General features: G+C 42.0%; 1 protein-coding gene across 3 annotated transcripts in view; it reads left to right on the top strand.

Annotated features, from left to right (window-relative positions):
* Window positions 1-15,782, top strand: part of SLC25A13 (solute carrier family 25 member 13) — a 205,506-nt gene that overhangs the window by 143,541 nt on the left and 46,183 nt on the right. For all 3 annotated transcript variants that reach the window (XM_057550355.1, XM_057550354.1, XM_057550356.1), the window contains 2 exons: window positions 6,645-6,697; window positions 8,387-8,467. In XM_057550355.1, coding sequence (XP_057406338.1) covers window positions 6,645-6,697; window positions 8,387-8,467 — 134 coding nt within the window. The remainder of the gene's footprint in view (window positions 1-6,644; window positions 6,698-8,386; window positions 8,468-15,782) is intronic.

Here is a 15,782-nt window from a genome sequence, read left to right as displayed (position 1 = left end):
TCGTGGACCCTCAGCCCGGCTCCTGACCCGCTGCTTTCTCTGAGCCTCGTTCCCCGGTTGAGCCCTGACTCCCACTTGCCCGCCAGGTTATAGTCCGCAGCTCAGCTCTGCAGGTCAGCGCCTTCTCCGGTGAGAGCTTCGTATTCCCTGGAGAGGGAGGCGTGGAGGCAGATGCGGGTGCCCACCACATAGCCGCCCTCCTCTTACTGTGGGAAAGGGCCCAGCCCTGCAGCCTGCTAGCCCAGCGTGAGCCGGCACCCAGAGAAAAGTTTCAGAACATTCTGGGCTGGAAAAAAGTGCCTTTGTTGGAGCCATAAATCCACTAGAGTGCACAGGGAGAAGCTGAGCATCCCGGGGCCGAAGAGCCCTGCTTTGGGAGGCATCATGGACCCGAATTCAACTCAGCGCCACAGCTCGGTCACCACATAGTGAGGGGCTCGGGAGAAGCTGCTTAGCCTCTCTAGAGCCCAGTCTCCATGGAAGAGGGAGAGGATAGTGATGCTGATGGAGGTGAAGAACAACAAAAGAACACCTCTGTAGCACTTACTATGTGCTTGGCACTCTTCTGAGGGTTTTGTGTATATTAACTTGTTTCATCTTCGAAACTACCCCATGCACATGGTACTGTGTTTATCCCCATTTTACAGATGTGGAAACTGAGGTACAGAGAGGTTGGGTAACTTAACCACAATCACACAGCTACTAAATAACAGTCAGAATTCAAACCCAGCAGCCTGGCTCCAGACTCCACGCTCTTAGTCGCCCGGCTCTTCTCCTCAGGAGAAATGACGTGGTAAAAAGTTGCCTATCATCCGAGGTTGAGAACTGTTTTAGTTCTTAACTGAAACATTTTATTTTAGCTTAAAAACGTAGTTGAAGATGTGGTGTTACGTCTGTGCTGCTTCCTTATCTTTGCCTAAAGTAAGTGGTGCTGCTAGACACTGTCAGACCGCGTGTGCCCTCGCTGCTTGGTGACAGCTCTCCTAAGGATGGGCACGATGCCATGGGGAGCGGCATTGTACGCCTAACCTACTTCCCTAATTCCTGTACTCCCATAGGCGCCTAATTCCGGGCTGTGAGCATTATTCAGGATGAATTGCCTCTTGTAAGCAAGAGGATAATCAAGAATATGCCTTGAGCAAATAGGTAGAAGGAAACTTTCATCGCCTTTTTTGAATACGTAATATAGGTTGTGAACAGTGTCTGGCTGTTTGTATACATTTACTCATATCATTATCATAATAAACCAGTGAGTCGTAATTAGCATCCTTGGTTTACTAATGAGGAACTTAGAGTTCAAAGAATAGTGTCCCCAAGATCACTCAGCACAAAAGAGGTGCAGACCTAGGATTCCCGCCCAGGTCTGTCTACCTGCATGGCCCATGCTCCAAGCCATTCATTTTGCTGCAGAGCCATTGGAAACAAATAGCCTTAATTAGGCCAGCATTATTAATGAGTTTCTTTCGTAGTCCCTTCTAACTCTGAGATTCTAGAATTATATTTCTAAAAACTTTTTTGAGCAAGACTACAGCTTAGTGGCCCTCTGACCAGCACACTGCTCTCGGGAACTTCCTTTTGGGGGTTCTGTGTGAAGCCTACAGTGGAGGTTCGTGGTATGGGCTTAGTTCCCACACCTCCAGCTCAGTTCTTTCTCATTGGGTTGCATGAAGGATGGGAATCAGAGGGGATAGTGTGATTTATATCTCAACCCCATGAAATCTCAAGACAAAATACTGTATTAATATTGTACCCTGTAACTCTTTTCTCGCATTAGCAGCCTTCTGGTGAAGTTTGCCAAGGAACCATTGCCATATGTGCTGATGGAGCTGAACTAAAATGAGAAGATTAGAAAACTAACCACACTAATAAATTTCATTTGAGGCAGTTGGAAAACAGACTGCTGTTTTGACAAGTTAGAAACAGCACACACATCCATTCTCTGTTTCTAATGGTTAAAATGAATTTCCAGAATCCAACAGAAACATCTTGTATTAGAAGCCTAATTTTTCTGCTGAGTTACCCAGATGTCAAACATACATGTGCTTTAAACTCCAGTGTGACGGCGTTGAAGTGCCTTCACCAGACTGGCTGTTTTAGGCATTACTGAGCCACACTACCCTTCCTCCCTCTGAGGTCAAGGAACCGGGAGATTTATTGAAATTCCCACCTCTCTGACTTTCCTTGTCCTGCAGGTCAGGGCCCCTCCCCTCCCAACGGGCATTTGCCCACGACTAATGGTGTCAAGGCCCACATCTCTACTAGCTCTCAGATTGTCATCCACAGCTACCCTTTGTTCCCTAGTTTGCCAGGGTTGTCACCACAAGAATGGTACTTAGCCAGTACCTCACTGAGTGCCAGCATCTGGCCCAGGTCTTAGGAATGGATTTGTACTTTGGTTTTGTTCTTACTGGGTTGAAGTTACTCATTTAATACAGTGGAACTCAGGGCCTTAGATTAAATTACTTTAACCTCCTAATTACTCTTCGTGCCTTGGTTCTCTGCCCTTACCATCTGTCCTTCACCTGCCTCCAGAACTTTTTACTTTTTGAACTTGACTCTTTAAAAGCCACCCCATGTGTCTACAGAATTTTTTCCAACCCCCTTAGTGTGGCCTGGGGAGAAGCAGCGCAGTATACCGGCTAGGAGCACCCCCTTAGAGCCAGACCACCTAGGGTTGAACCCCACTGCCCCACCTAACAGCTGAGCCACCTTGGGCGGGCTCCAAGAAGTCTGCCTCAGTTCCTCATCTGTTGATGGGATAAAAATAACATGTGCTGAGTTATTGTTATTGACTACTTGTGGTGTAGATTAAATGTGTTGATTCACATAAAGCGCATAGAGAAGTGCCTGGCATGTACTGGCTGTTGTCCTTATCGCTGCTACCATTGTTTATTACAATGTCTGTGATCTCACCACAGCCTCCAGTGATCTCGCCCTCACCCTGGCTGTGCCGTGGTCTTGAGAGATTTTGGTGCCTTTTTACGCTCTGTCCTCTCTGCCTGGATCACCTTGCCCTCTGTTCTACTCATGTCTCTCTTCTCCAGTGAACCTCTGCTTATCCTTAAAGAATCAAGTTAAGTATCTCCTCTTCTTTGATGCTTTTCTCCCTCCTGCAGGCAGAATAACTGGTTCTCTCCACTGTGTTCCCATAGTACTTTGGTGCCCCGGGGCTGTGATACTCAGCACTCTGTTTTTAGGTGGTGTGTCTCCTTTCTGGCACACAGAGACACCTAGGGCTCCCTTTTCTTCTAAACTGACACTGGCTCCAGGGGATGCCACAGATCTTACTATGTTCATCCCAGTTTCTTCCAGTAGCAGGCACAGAAAGCATTTGGTAAATGTTTGCTGAACAAATAAATATTTGCTGCCCTATATATAGTCTTCAAAGCAGGGTTTTCTCTATTGTTTTGCTCTCTGCTGTTCACAGTGCATTACTAAATTTATAGTGAGAAATACAAATCTCGATAGCTTAAAAGGCTGGCTGAAGTGATTGTATCTAACGCTGTAGTCATTTGGCTCTGTGGGCTGTTTTTTAGTAATCATTTAAAAAGACCATCACAGGGTAGTTAAAGAGACAAGAGATCATCATTTAAATCACAGTGCTATCAGCCCATCCATGGCTTGGTCTGCAATTTAATGACGAGAATAATACATCTAGCAAGTAAATATTTAACTAAACACTTTGGTGCTTGACCTGAATGCAGAGAGTAGAATGGAAATTGTAAATGTTAAGATGTAGTTTAACCAGGTTATCCCTGAATTTTACTGGTAGAAATTAATGTCGTACTTTCATAAAGTAATAATAAAGCCTTTCTCCTCATAGATGTTATCTCATGGTATAAGTAAAGGATTAATCAGTGTGCACAGTTTAGGAGGAGAGAATTCTTACTTTGAATAAGAGGCGTTTGCTTTGCCCAGATGGTTCCATATTCACATTTTCTGTGCTGTTTCGGTTCATTTAGATTAAAAAGAGTATAGCCCGTACTCAAGCTAGCAGAAGCATAGGGGAACTTTTGGTAAGAGTTCACATGAGAGAGAAGGAAATCCGAGATCTCATAGGGATCCCAGGGCAGGAGTTTCACTGGAATCTGGCCTCAGTGGGACCGGAAGATGGTCAAGGCCGTCCCTCCCGCCTGTGCACCTTTCACGGGCTGTGTGTTTTCTCTCTCTCGGGTGTCTCCATTCTATTCGCTACGCATTTTCTCCTGCCAGTCTTCTTCCTTTTCGTATCATAGTTGCTACTTCCTTGTGGCATTATCACACACATGTCTTCAACTGGCCACTTTCCCCGCCCCATCTGGCACCTTCTCAGTTTGTGCCTTTGTGCTGACTGGCTCATCGCCTTTGAGAACTCTGTCACGCTCCTGGGAGAAGGATCCTGACTGAGTAGCTCTACTCTTGGTGCCAGGTCACAGGGCCCAGGTTGCTGAACTCATTGGCTGTACATCTTTTAGGTGTCTTGCCCTTGGGGATGAAACAGGCTCAAAATATGGCCGCCTAGAGAAGACGTTGCAAACCCAACTGTTTATAGGATCCAGGCAGCTTCGTTATATCAGTGAACAAATGAGGCTGGATGTGAAAGGCAAGCACACATTTGCCTGTCAGGCAGAGGACAGAGTTGGGTGTTGTCTAAAGGCAGAGACTCTTGAGGAGGATGGCTTATATTTGAATCCCACTCTCACTACTTATCATCTGGGTAACTGAGAACAAACGACTTAATCTCTATATGCCTCAGTTTCCACTCTACAGGGTGGTTTTAAGGATTAAATGAGTTAGTAAAGTGCTTAAAAGGTTGCCTGACACATACTAAACAATATGTTGGCTGTTTCTAGAGGAAATTCTGATTAGCATCAGCATCCTTCTCATTTAGTTTTACAATGAAATGAGCTTTCTCCACTTCTGCCTAAAACATGAAGCTGTCTTGGTCTGTTTAGTTTCTCCCTTTTTGTAAAGCCATAAGCCCAGAGAGATATTTCTCTATTGTGAGGATATCAACAGAGCAAGAAATGATGAACGATAGTTGGTACTTGTCCTTATTGCCATGCTGGCATTAGGGCGTGGCGGGGACCTTGCTGAATTGATGCTTGGGTCCTGTCTAAAGGGCAGAGCCTCGCCCAGCTGGAGATAGATTGCTGTGATGTCAGAAGGAGGCCCAGAGCTGTCAGACCCATTAATCAATCAGTTGATCAATCTAGTCATCCATTCAGCCATCTATCTATCTATCTTTATCATCTCAAATTATGTTTAAGACCTGTGCTACTCAGCAAAACACATCTGCAAGCTGGATGCACACATCCCTCGAGCTAGTGACTTTTGGCTGTAGGCTGTTTCTTTAAGAAGATGATGTGGGCAGGGCTGGTCTCTCCGAAGAGGCTGAGGGTAGACCTTTTAATATAGCGAATTAGGAAAGTGTACTTACTGGTGACGGATAACACCATGAAGACCCTCCCAAGGACAGCAGCATGACACGGCAACAATATATTCTGATCCTTGGGGTTAGCTTACTGAGTGTTTCCAAGGAAAGGCATCTGTCTTTGATTTGATTTTCTTAGAAAGAACAGATGAAAAAGGTAACTTTTTTTTTTTTAGTTCAAATATGTAGGTCCACTACTGTCATAACTGCCTTTCCTAGAAGTGGCCCTTTCCTGTCAAAGACCACACCTCCTCCTTGTGCCCTGATTCTTAATTTCCACTCCACCTATCGTGTCCAAAACTGAGCTCTGCCATCTTCATGTGTACCAGGTGTTAGTGCTAAAAACTGAGCTCTAGCAGTCGGAGCCAGTTACACACACACACCCCACACCCCATACCCCACACGCACACCACACACACACACACACACACACAAACACACCCCATCACTATGCCCTGTTTTCTGCACCACATCCAGAGTGGTCTTTTGAAAATATGAAGTAACACATCACTCTCCTCCTAATGGAAACGCTTCTTACCTAACTTGGAGTATATCGGGCTTCGGGGTCCTGGTCTGCAGCGTGGCATCGGGCCCCACCCGTGCCTCTCCCTGTGCCTGCCTCCTGTGAGGCAATGTACTGACACTCTCCCTCAATTTTGAGCACACCAGGCTTGTTCCCACTCTGCTGTCTTTGCCCCGTCTGTTCCCCTTCCCGAAATGCAGTGCATGTTTCCCCAACTTTTTCAGCAAGGCCTCTCCCCTCCTTCCATCTGAGACCAGTCAGAGGGAGCCTCGTTTGTCTTGAGCTTGTCACAGAGTCATAGTTGCTAAATGTATGAATGGCTGAACCGTGGGCAGTGGTGGGGGGGGGTGAGGAGCTGAGAAAGGTGTTAGAGAAAAAGAATATTTTCACTAAAGTCCACTGATTTAAGAGGCGGGAGGGAAAAAAGCAAATCTGTGGAATAATGAGATTTCCTGTATCACTAATACTGTTGATTTACCCAGTGTGCGAACGATCCAGAATGTGGGGGGGAATTTACTCAGGCCTGATGTGGTTCTTAGACATTAGTACCTAAACATTCCATTTCAAGTCCTCTCCTTCAAGGTAAGAGCAGAAAATGGCAGCGAAGATTGCCCCGGTGTTTACATTGTGATCCCCCTCTTTAGAGCTGTTGATGTGTTCAGTTAATGTTAATTTATTTAATATGCTTCTACTTTTGTTGTTTTTCAGGTCTGTTGCCACAGTTATTGGGAGTCGCCCCAGAGAAGGCCATAAAACTTACAGTAAGTCTTTTGATTCGATGCTTCAGATGAAGGGAGTTTGCACATACTCAGGAATCTAGCAGAGATTCTTTTTTTTTTTTTTTCCTCGTTTTTAAAGTATTTGTTTATTTATTTATTTATGGCTGTGTTGGGTCTTCGTTTCTGTGCGAGGGCTTCCTCTAGTTGCGGCAAGCGGGGGCCACTCTTCACCACGGTGCGCGGGCCTCTCACTGTCACGGCCTCTCTTGTTGCGGAGCACAGGCTCCAGACGCGCAGGCTCAGCAATTGTGGCTCACGGGCCTAGTCGCTCCGCAGCATGTGGGATCTTCCCAGACCAGGGCTCGAACCCGTGTCCCCTGCATTGGCAGGCAGATTGTCAACCGCTGTGCCACCAGGGAAGCCCTAGCAGAGATTCTTATGTGAAACAGCAGGTCTGTGTTTCCTCAGAGGCGCTAACGGATTTGAACATAGAGGTGCTCACCACACATAGCTTTTTATTATTCCCCATTTAACAGCGAACATCTGGGAATGTGGTAATATACTTGAACAAGGTTTTTGGTGGTTGCCCCCACCGTCATCATTGTCAGCATCATTATAGTAGTGGCAGCAACAGCAGCTAAATTTCCTTCAGTACCTACCATCGTAGGTGCTTTCCATGTATTATCTGTTACTGTTTTAATCTCAAGCAAGGTGTGACCCCCAGTTTACGAGTCAGGAAAGTGAGGCCCACGGGGATTAAGTATTTACCTGTGTTTGCACAGGTCATTAGTAGGAAGACTAGAATTCAAAACCAGATTTTTCTGACTCCAAAGCGTATTGTTCAAGTACACATGCTATTTACAGAATTCATGTTCGGGGTGTATTCTGTACACATTTGCCAAAGTGACATGTTGAGGGGTCTGAGTTCTAGTTTAAGTTGATCCTCCATCAGATTGGTTCTCCAGTGCCTGACTCCTGTCTGACAGGTGGTAAGTATTCAGTATGTATTTGTGCAATGGATAAATAATTGCATTTTCATCACCAAGGTCATAAAGCCCCAGAAAGTTAAACTTTACTTTTGGATTGGGCTGTGTAGCATTGGTGCTGAAATTCTTCTTTTACCATCTTATTTTGTGACCTTGAGACAGCTAATCTTCTGACTGATCCTTAAAATTGCTTGTAGTACATACCATTTTGAGAATGTTATACTTAATTAATTAATTAATGCTCTTGATGTTCTCTGAGAATCCTTGAGAAATTTTTTAAATACTGAATTTCTACTAAGCTAAAAGATCTGCTCAGCCAAATTTGTCTCGATGATGCTGTTTTAGATTAAATCTTGTTAGAAGACTTGAAAGTGATTTTTTAATCAAATCCTATAAAACAGTTTTTAAGTTATAAAATGTATGTTTTAATTTTGTCTCTATTGTTAATATGTCTCTCTTTTTATGCTGTTGTAATTGCAGGACATATTTGAACTAAGCTTGTAAGCCACCTCTCTTAATTGTTTTCTCCGTGAAATATCAGGAATACATATTTATATATTTTACCTTTCAAAAACTATGTATATGCTATTAAGAGCAAACTCTTAAGATACTTCATTTATTCAGTTTATGATTACTCCAGTACAGTGACAGAGAAAAATAACATTTATTTACAGTTGTATATTTATATGTGTTTAATGGCTTTCTCTATATTTTTCATCATCTTCTATAAATATTTTTCTTCAAGGTGAATGATTTTGTGAGGGATAAATTTACACGCAGAGATGGCTTAGTCCCACTCGCAGCAGAAATTCTTGCTGGAGGCTGTGTAAGTACCTTTTGCGGATCTCTACATTGAAAAGTCTTGTTTCACGTACATATCACGACCGTGCTACACAAGTGTGGACTAAGGCTTCTGTTCACCACAGGTCCCGTTCAAGGGCAGAGTCTACTAGGGGACCTCGGCTTTTCCTAGACAGGCGGACCACTCCTGAGGTGGAAGGGTAAACGTCTCTGGTCTTACTGCCTGTTAAGTCATGCCATTGCTTGCAGTTGGTTCTGCAGGAGAAGTCATTTGTGGCAGAAGTGTTTGGCCTTTGAACAGATCTTTGCTAACCTTTTCTAGAGTGTATTTTTCGTACATTCTTTCCTCACGGCACCCTCTGCTGGGTCAGGCACTGAAATTTGTAGTTTGAAGTCAGCAGCCATAGCTCTCTGCTTTGCTTTACTTCACAAATGCCAGCAACTCTTCAAGTTTCCCAGTGCTTCCAGGGGAAGGATGTGGGAGGTGACTAGCTGAGTGCGCTCTGCATTGTCAAAAATGCTTGGAACGAGTATTTCTTTATATGCATGAACAACCTGCCTCTTGTTCTTGAGCTCAGCAAAACATCATGTCTTGTTTTATTTCATGTACAGGTTTGTTCATGTGAATGTAAATACCTTAAGTAAGTAAAACTCTTATACAAAGACTGGTGCTATTTAAAGATAAGGTTGGTTAAAAAAACGGTCTTTGATCACTAGGGCAATAAATATTGGTATATTTTCCATCTACACCTGTGTTTCTTGTACAAAAGATAAGGTCACTTTTTTTTTTTTTTTTTTTAATTCGCTTGTTCTGTGCAGGAAATGGTGTTCATAAAATGATCTTTTCTTGAAAAGTCATTGAGTTTAGAAGTTGGGAAAACACCCGAGAATATTAAACCTTTGTCTGGAGAGGGCTTATTGTCCTAATATTGAATGGGGTTCCCTGAATGTAGCAGGAGCTACAGAGTCCTAGCTCCTGGGAATTCTTAAGAGATGGACGGAATTTGGCTACAGCCTGACTCTTTCTGTTTGATCACTGACCTGTCAGAGACGGCCAGGTAAGATCCTCTTGTCCTGTAACTTTAGGAGCATTCAGGATGGAAAAAAGGAGCCTTTAATGTCCTAAATAAAAAGGGCACACAATAATAATCAAAAAGAATATTAGGAGTTGCAGAAATGGCTCTTGCCAGTAAGTACTCGTCCTTTAAAACAACTGTAGTTTCCAGTTGAATAACTAGATTTTCTAATTTTCAACAGGCATAACCATGGGCTATACCTAGTCCATCCTTGAGGCTATTACAAGGGTCCCGAGAGAGCAGGGCATTTCAGTAGGTCAGGTGGGTTTGTTTGGTTTTTTTTTAGAAGTCAGGTTTTAAACTTGCTGAAAAGACATGATTACATATCTCTGTAAGAATTTAAAATGGAAAACTATGTGATACTACTCAAGATTCTGGCAATAATCTTGAGGCTTATTTTCTTTTTAATGAAAGCATTTTGCCCGCACACAGGCCTGGGTGCCAAGGAGATCGGTCGTGGCACGTATCGTCTGCTGTAGGTGGTCTTGTTTTCTCGTACGTGGTCGCCCATTTCAAACACAAAGCACCGATTGGCATCAGACGCGGTGCCTAGTTCTTGCAAAGTGGTGCAGCCCTTTTCAAACCTGATCTAAACACAGGCTTAAAATTGGAGCCACTGGGGCTTTACAGCTACTTAAAATATCTGTGACATGAGGTTTGCCATCCTTCATCTCAAAGGTGGGGAGACAGTGGTCCTCAGTGTTTCAAGTCTTCTGTTTTGACTCCCCCCTACTCCTCCCTCCCCCCGAGTCATTGCTTTGAGAAGTAAGAGTTTATTTTTCAGGTAAGCAATCCTGTTGGTGGCAAACAACCCAGGTCCTTTAGATCTCTGAGTAGTGGGATGACTGGTTCCAGTTCAGCACGTGTTTTTAAAGCAGTAGCAGCATCTTTCTCTGCAGGCTCTGGCGGAGTTGTCCCTGCCGTTCAGAGCCAGTCACACACCTCCTTAGAGAGCCCTTGTGAGTGCCTCTGCCTCACTGCCCAGTTAGGACTACAGAGGGGTTAAAAGGTAGTGTTGCATGGGCAGTTCCCCTTAATTCACCCAAGCATTGCCAGGCATTATCTTTTAAGTCCCCAGGGAGCTCACCTTACTTTATTATCACCGAGGATTAGGAATATGGCTGACTTTTGCACTTATAACCTCAACTGCTGATTTCTTTGAAGATGGCTTTTTTTGTTTATTTTATAATCTGTTTTCTACAAAAACAGGGAAAAGATGCAAGGAGGTCCTAGCTAAATCGTCTCCTAGCTAAACTAAGGCCTGTTTTATTATTTATTTATTTATTTATTTATTTATTTTAGAAAAACAACAAGAATCATAGTAAATTTGAAGGAAAATGTTGGAGGAAAAAGAATAAAATTGATCTCATTCATTAATTTTTGATATAATGAAATCTGTGACTGAAGAGATTAAAGAATACTCTTCTGTTTCATTGGTGTATGTAAAAGGATGAATCTAGCATTAAACTCACTTTTTGCACTAGTTTAGAGCACTATTAAAAATTTGACCAGTTTTCTGAGCATTTTTGTAGATTGACACTTAACAGTAGTGATATATTCAGCACAGCTCAAGGCTACACTAGGTGCCAAGACTGGGGTTTATAAACTCTAATTCTGAAAGGTGTCTTGTGGTTTGTGTTTTCTGCATAAGTTGGTTTTCTACTTTCTGAATTAGACTAGGAGTTGTAGGAGTTTTGACAACTTGTTTGACAACAGTTTTGACAAGTTGTAGGAGTTTAGGTCTTTGACAAAGACCTGGAGCCTCAGGTGTCCCTGCACAAGATATATATATATATATATATATACCTTCTGTTTTTTCCATCCTTTCTTTCCTTTCCTGGGTCAGGAGCTCAGCCCTGGAGGGAGATGTGACTTAGAGTAGTCACTGTCAGCAACGGTGGAGGCTCCCAGTAAATGGGGCAGAGGACAGAGGGCCTGTCACCACTACCCATCTCCAGTTAGGTTCCCAGTGACTTTAAACCTGACATGTTACCTCTGAGTATGTTGTTGTGATTGCAGTGTTGCTGCTACTTTAAGAAAAAATAACATATGTAATACCATGTGGTCTGTAGGCTACAGTCCTTAAATTCTACAAAGTAAGTCTTCTATGCCTCTAGTGGAATAGAGGGTTGAACTCCTGGGGGCACTGGGATCTTTAGTTTTTGATCCTTTGATCTTAAGGTTGTCAGATAAGGAAATACAAATGGCGCCATGACTGGTTTCAGGGACGATATAAATATGATTAATTTATTTGGCATGAAAATCTACATTGAAATGAAAAGAAAAGAAATGATATTCACTGGGTGGAAAAATATGTCAAAAAGGGATAAACCTCTGTCTTATAAAGCTTGTATTTAGTAAAAATTATTTGCATACCAATAAAAATTAATAGTATTCTGTAATAATTTTTGGAAACACAAGTGAACATGCTTCCTGAACAATAGTCCTTTGATAATGGATCCACTGTATTTTTCTTTCTTTTTTATGTTTATTTTATGTTGGAGTATAGTTGATCTACAATGTTGTGTTAGTTTCGGGTATACAGCAAAGTGATTCAGTTATACATATACATGTATCTATTCTTTTTCAGATTCTTTTCCCCTTTAGGTTATTATAGAGTATCAAGCACAGTTTCCTGTGCTATACAGTAGGTCCTTGTTGGTTACCTATTTTAAATATAGTAGTGTGTACATGTCAATCCCCAATTCCCAATCTGTTCCTCCCCCCCTGGTAACCATAAGTTCCTTCTCTAAGTCTGTGAGTCTGTTTCTGTTTTGTGAATAAGTTCGTTTGTATCTTTTTTTTTTTTTTTTTTTTTTAGATTCCACACATAAGTGATATCCTATGATATTTGTCTTTCTCTGTCTGACTTACTTCACTTAGTGTGATTATCTCTAGGTCCATCCCTGTTGCTGCAAATGGCATTATTTCATTCTTTTTAATGACTAATATTCCATTGTATATATGTAGCACATCTTCTTTATCCATTCGTCTGTTGATGGACATTTAGGTTGCTTCCATGTCTTGGCTATTGTAAACAGCGCTGCAGTGAACATTGTGGTGCATGTATCTTTTCGAACTGTGTTTTTCTCCAGATATATGCCCAGGAGTGGGATTGCTAGATCATATGGTAGCTCTGTTTTTAGTTTTTTAAGGAACCTCCATACTGTTCTCCATAGTTGCTGTACCAATTTACATTCCCACCAACAGTGTAGGAAGGTTCCCTCTTCTCCACACTCTCTCTGGCATTTATTGTCTGTAGGTTTTGTGATGATGGCCATTCTGACTAGTGTGAGGTGATAATTTCATTGTAGTTTTGATTTGCATTTCTCTACTAATTAGCAGTGTTGAGCATCTTTTTATGTGCCTCTTGGCCATCTGTATGTCTTCTCTGGAGAAATGTCTATTTAGATCTTCTGCCCATTTTTTGATTGAGTTGTTTGTTTTTTTGATATTGAGCCACATGAGCTGTTTGTAAATTTTGGAGATTAATCCCTTGTCAGTTGCATTGTTTGCAAATATTTTCACCCATTCTGTGGATTGTCTTTTCGTTTTGTTTATGGTTTCCTTTGCTGTGCAAAAGCTTTTGGGTTTAATTAGGTCCCATTTGTTTATTTTTGTTTTTATTTCCATTACTCTAGGAGGCGTATCGAAAAAGATACTGCTGTAATTTATGTCAGTGTTCTGCCTGTGTTTTCCTCTAAGAGTTTTATAGTATCTGGTCTTAAATTTAGGTCTTTAATCCATATTGAGTTTATTTTTTGTGTATGGTGTTAAAGAATGTTCTAATTTCATGTTTTTACATGTAGCTGTCCAGTTTTCCCAGCACTATTTATTGAAGAGACTGTCTTTTCTCCGTTGTACAGTCTTGCCACCTTTGTCATAGATAAATTGATCATAGGTGTGTGAGTTTATTTCTGAGTTTTCTGTCCTGTTCCATTGATCTATATTTCTGTTTTTGTGCCAGTACCATACTGTTTTGATGACTGTAGCTTTGTAGTTTAATCTGAAGCCTGGTAGCCTGATTCCTCCAGCTCCGTTTTTCTTTCTCAAGATTGCTGTGGCTATTCGGAGTCCTTTGTGTCACCATACAAATTTTAAGATTTTTTGTTCTAGTTCTGTGAAAAATGCCATTGGTAATTTTACCATCGAGATACATACGTGTGCATTTGGGTGTGGGTATATGTGTAAATATATCTAATGCTTATGGGAGCTTATATTCATTTTAAGTGGGAAAAATAATTGACATGCTCACATCACTGGTTCTGAAAGGGATTGGTGAGAATATCACCATGGAAAAACATGGCATGAAGAGCAATCTTAATTGCTCTCACCTGCAAGTAAGTGTGACCCTAATATTGTGGCCTATGTTCCCATTATTGTGGTGATTCTCATATACATGGTATTTTTTGCTTGTTTGTACAGCCATGTATCAGATACCATTTTTAAGGAACGTTTTTATAACTCATCTTTTTTTTTTTGCATTACGTTCAATTGCAGTTAATTTTTATGATTTTTGAAAAAGAAAAAGACACAAACACCCATGTGCCTGCCACTTAGCTTAAGATGTCAAACTTGACAAATGCAGCCAGAGGCCCTCTTGTATTTACCTGTCCCAATAGTTTTTTCTCCCTCATCTCCCAAGAGATAAAACTATCCTGAAATTGGTGTTTTTCATTCCCATGCCTGTTTTTTATACTTTTTGTGACATCTGAGTGTATCCCTAAGCAAGATGAATGTTTGCTTTTGGATGCTTCATTCTGACCCAGTGCTACAGGAACATAGACCCAATGATTCCCATACTGATGCCTTTGCATTTTTTTCTTACTAGTGCCTTGCTTGGAAGAAAAGGATAGTAAATGGGAATATTATTTTCAAATGCTGTAATGTGCTGGCATACAGTGAGTATGTCTTATAGATGTGTGGATTTATACGATTTTATATAAATATAGTTGGAATGGTATATTTATTTAACCAAGTTTTATGTAACTTGGAGTTTCTTCGCTAAAGTCATTTCTTCAATCCTACCATTTAAACTCATGACGAATACTGAGTAAATTTAAAATTGTGACCCTCCCCACTGCCAGTACACACGCTCCCTACCTGCCCTACTGTCCCCGCTCCTCCTCTTCTTCCTAATGGGAATGATTTCAGTGTTTCTCTATCACTGAGGAGGAGAGGTGTTCTAGTTATCTATTGTTGTATAACAAGTCATCGTACAACTTAGTGGCTTCAAACAGCAATTTATTATTATCTCTCCTGGTTCTGTGGGCTGACTGGGTTCACCTGGGCAGTTCTCCTTTGTGATCTCCATGTGGTGATAGGCAGACAGCAGCTGGGGCTGGAATCATCTGAAGGTTCCACTGGAATAGATGTCCAGGATGGCTCACACTTGGGCTGGCAGTGATGCTCACTGTTGCCTGGGAGCAGCTGGGGCTGTGGTCCAGAGCACCTACTACGTTCCTCTGTTACATACCTTGAACTTTTCAAACCTTGGCAACTTGATTCTAAGAGAAAGCTTCCCAAAAGCAGGCATTCTAAGAGTCCTGGGCAGAAACTGCAAAACTTCTTATGACCTAGCTTTCAGTAGCGCTTCTTCTGCATTCTACTGGTCAGACAAGCCACTTAGCCCAGCCCGGATTCAAGAGGAGAGAAATTAGACTCTACTTCTCAATGAGAAGAGTAGCCAAGAATCTTTAAACTACCACTGGAAGGTTCAGTAAGCAGTGTTGTAGGATGGGAACATCCTCGTTGCCCTCCACTTTATGAAGATTTCATAGTTATTCACATGTCTTCTCCAAGGACCTGTTGCTGATTCTAGAACCCATTCCTGTCCCACATTGCTCTTGGTTGAAGGGAACAGAAACTCACTAAAAAAAAGCAATAACTAAATGAAAGTCTTCCTGAAGGGTGTACATGAAATGAAATCGAAGGCGCTTGAGAATTGAGGCAGCTCTGTGCACTGGCAACTTTCTCTATTTTCTCTGGGCCTTCTTGGTCTCTCTCACAGGGACTTTGCATCTCTCTGCATATTTTTTTAAGACTTTACTTTTTTAAGAGCAGGTTTAGATTCACAATTTTCAGAGAAAGATACAGAGATTTCCCATATACTCCCTGCCCACCCCCCCACATGCATAGACTCCCCATTACCAGCATCCCCACCAGAGTGGTACATTTGTTACAGTTGGTGAATCTACATTGGCACGTTAGTCATTCAAAGTCCATAGTTTACCTTAGGGTCCATTCATGGTGTCATGCATTCTA

The sequence above is a fragment of the Balaenoptera acutorostrata genome, chromosome 7 (assembly GCF_949987535.1).
Source record: "Balaenoptera acutorostrata chromosome 7, mBalAcu1.1, whole genome shotgun sequence".
Classification (NCBI taxonomy): domain Eukaryota; kingdom Metazoa; phylum Chordata; class Mammalia; order Artiodactyla; family Balaenopteridae; genus Balaenoptera; species Balaenoptera acutorostrata.
This window is presented reverse-complemented; position numbering and strand designations above follow the sequence as displayed.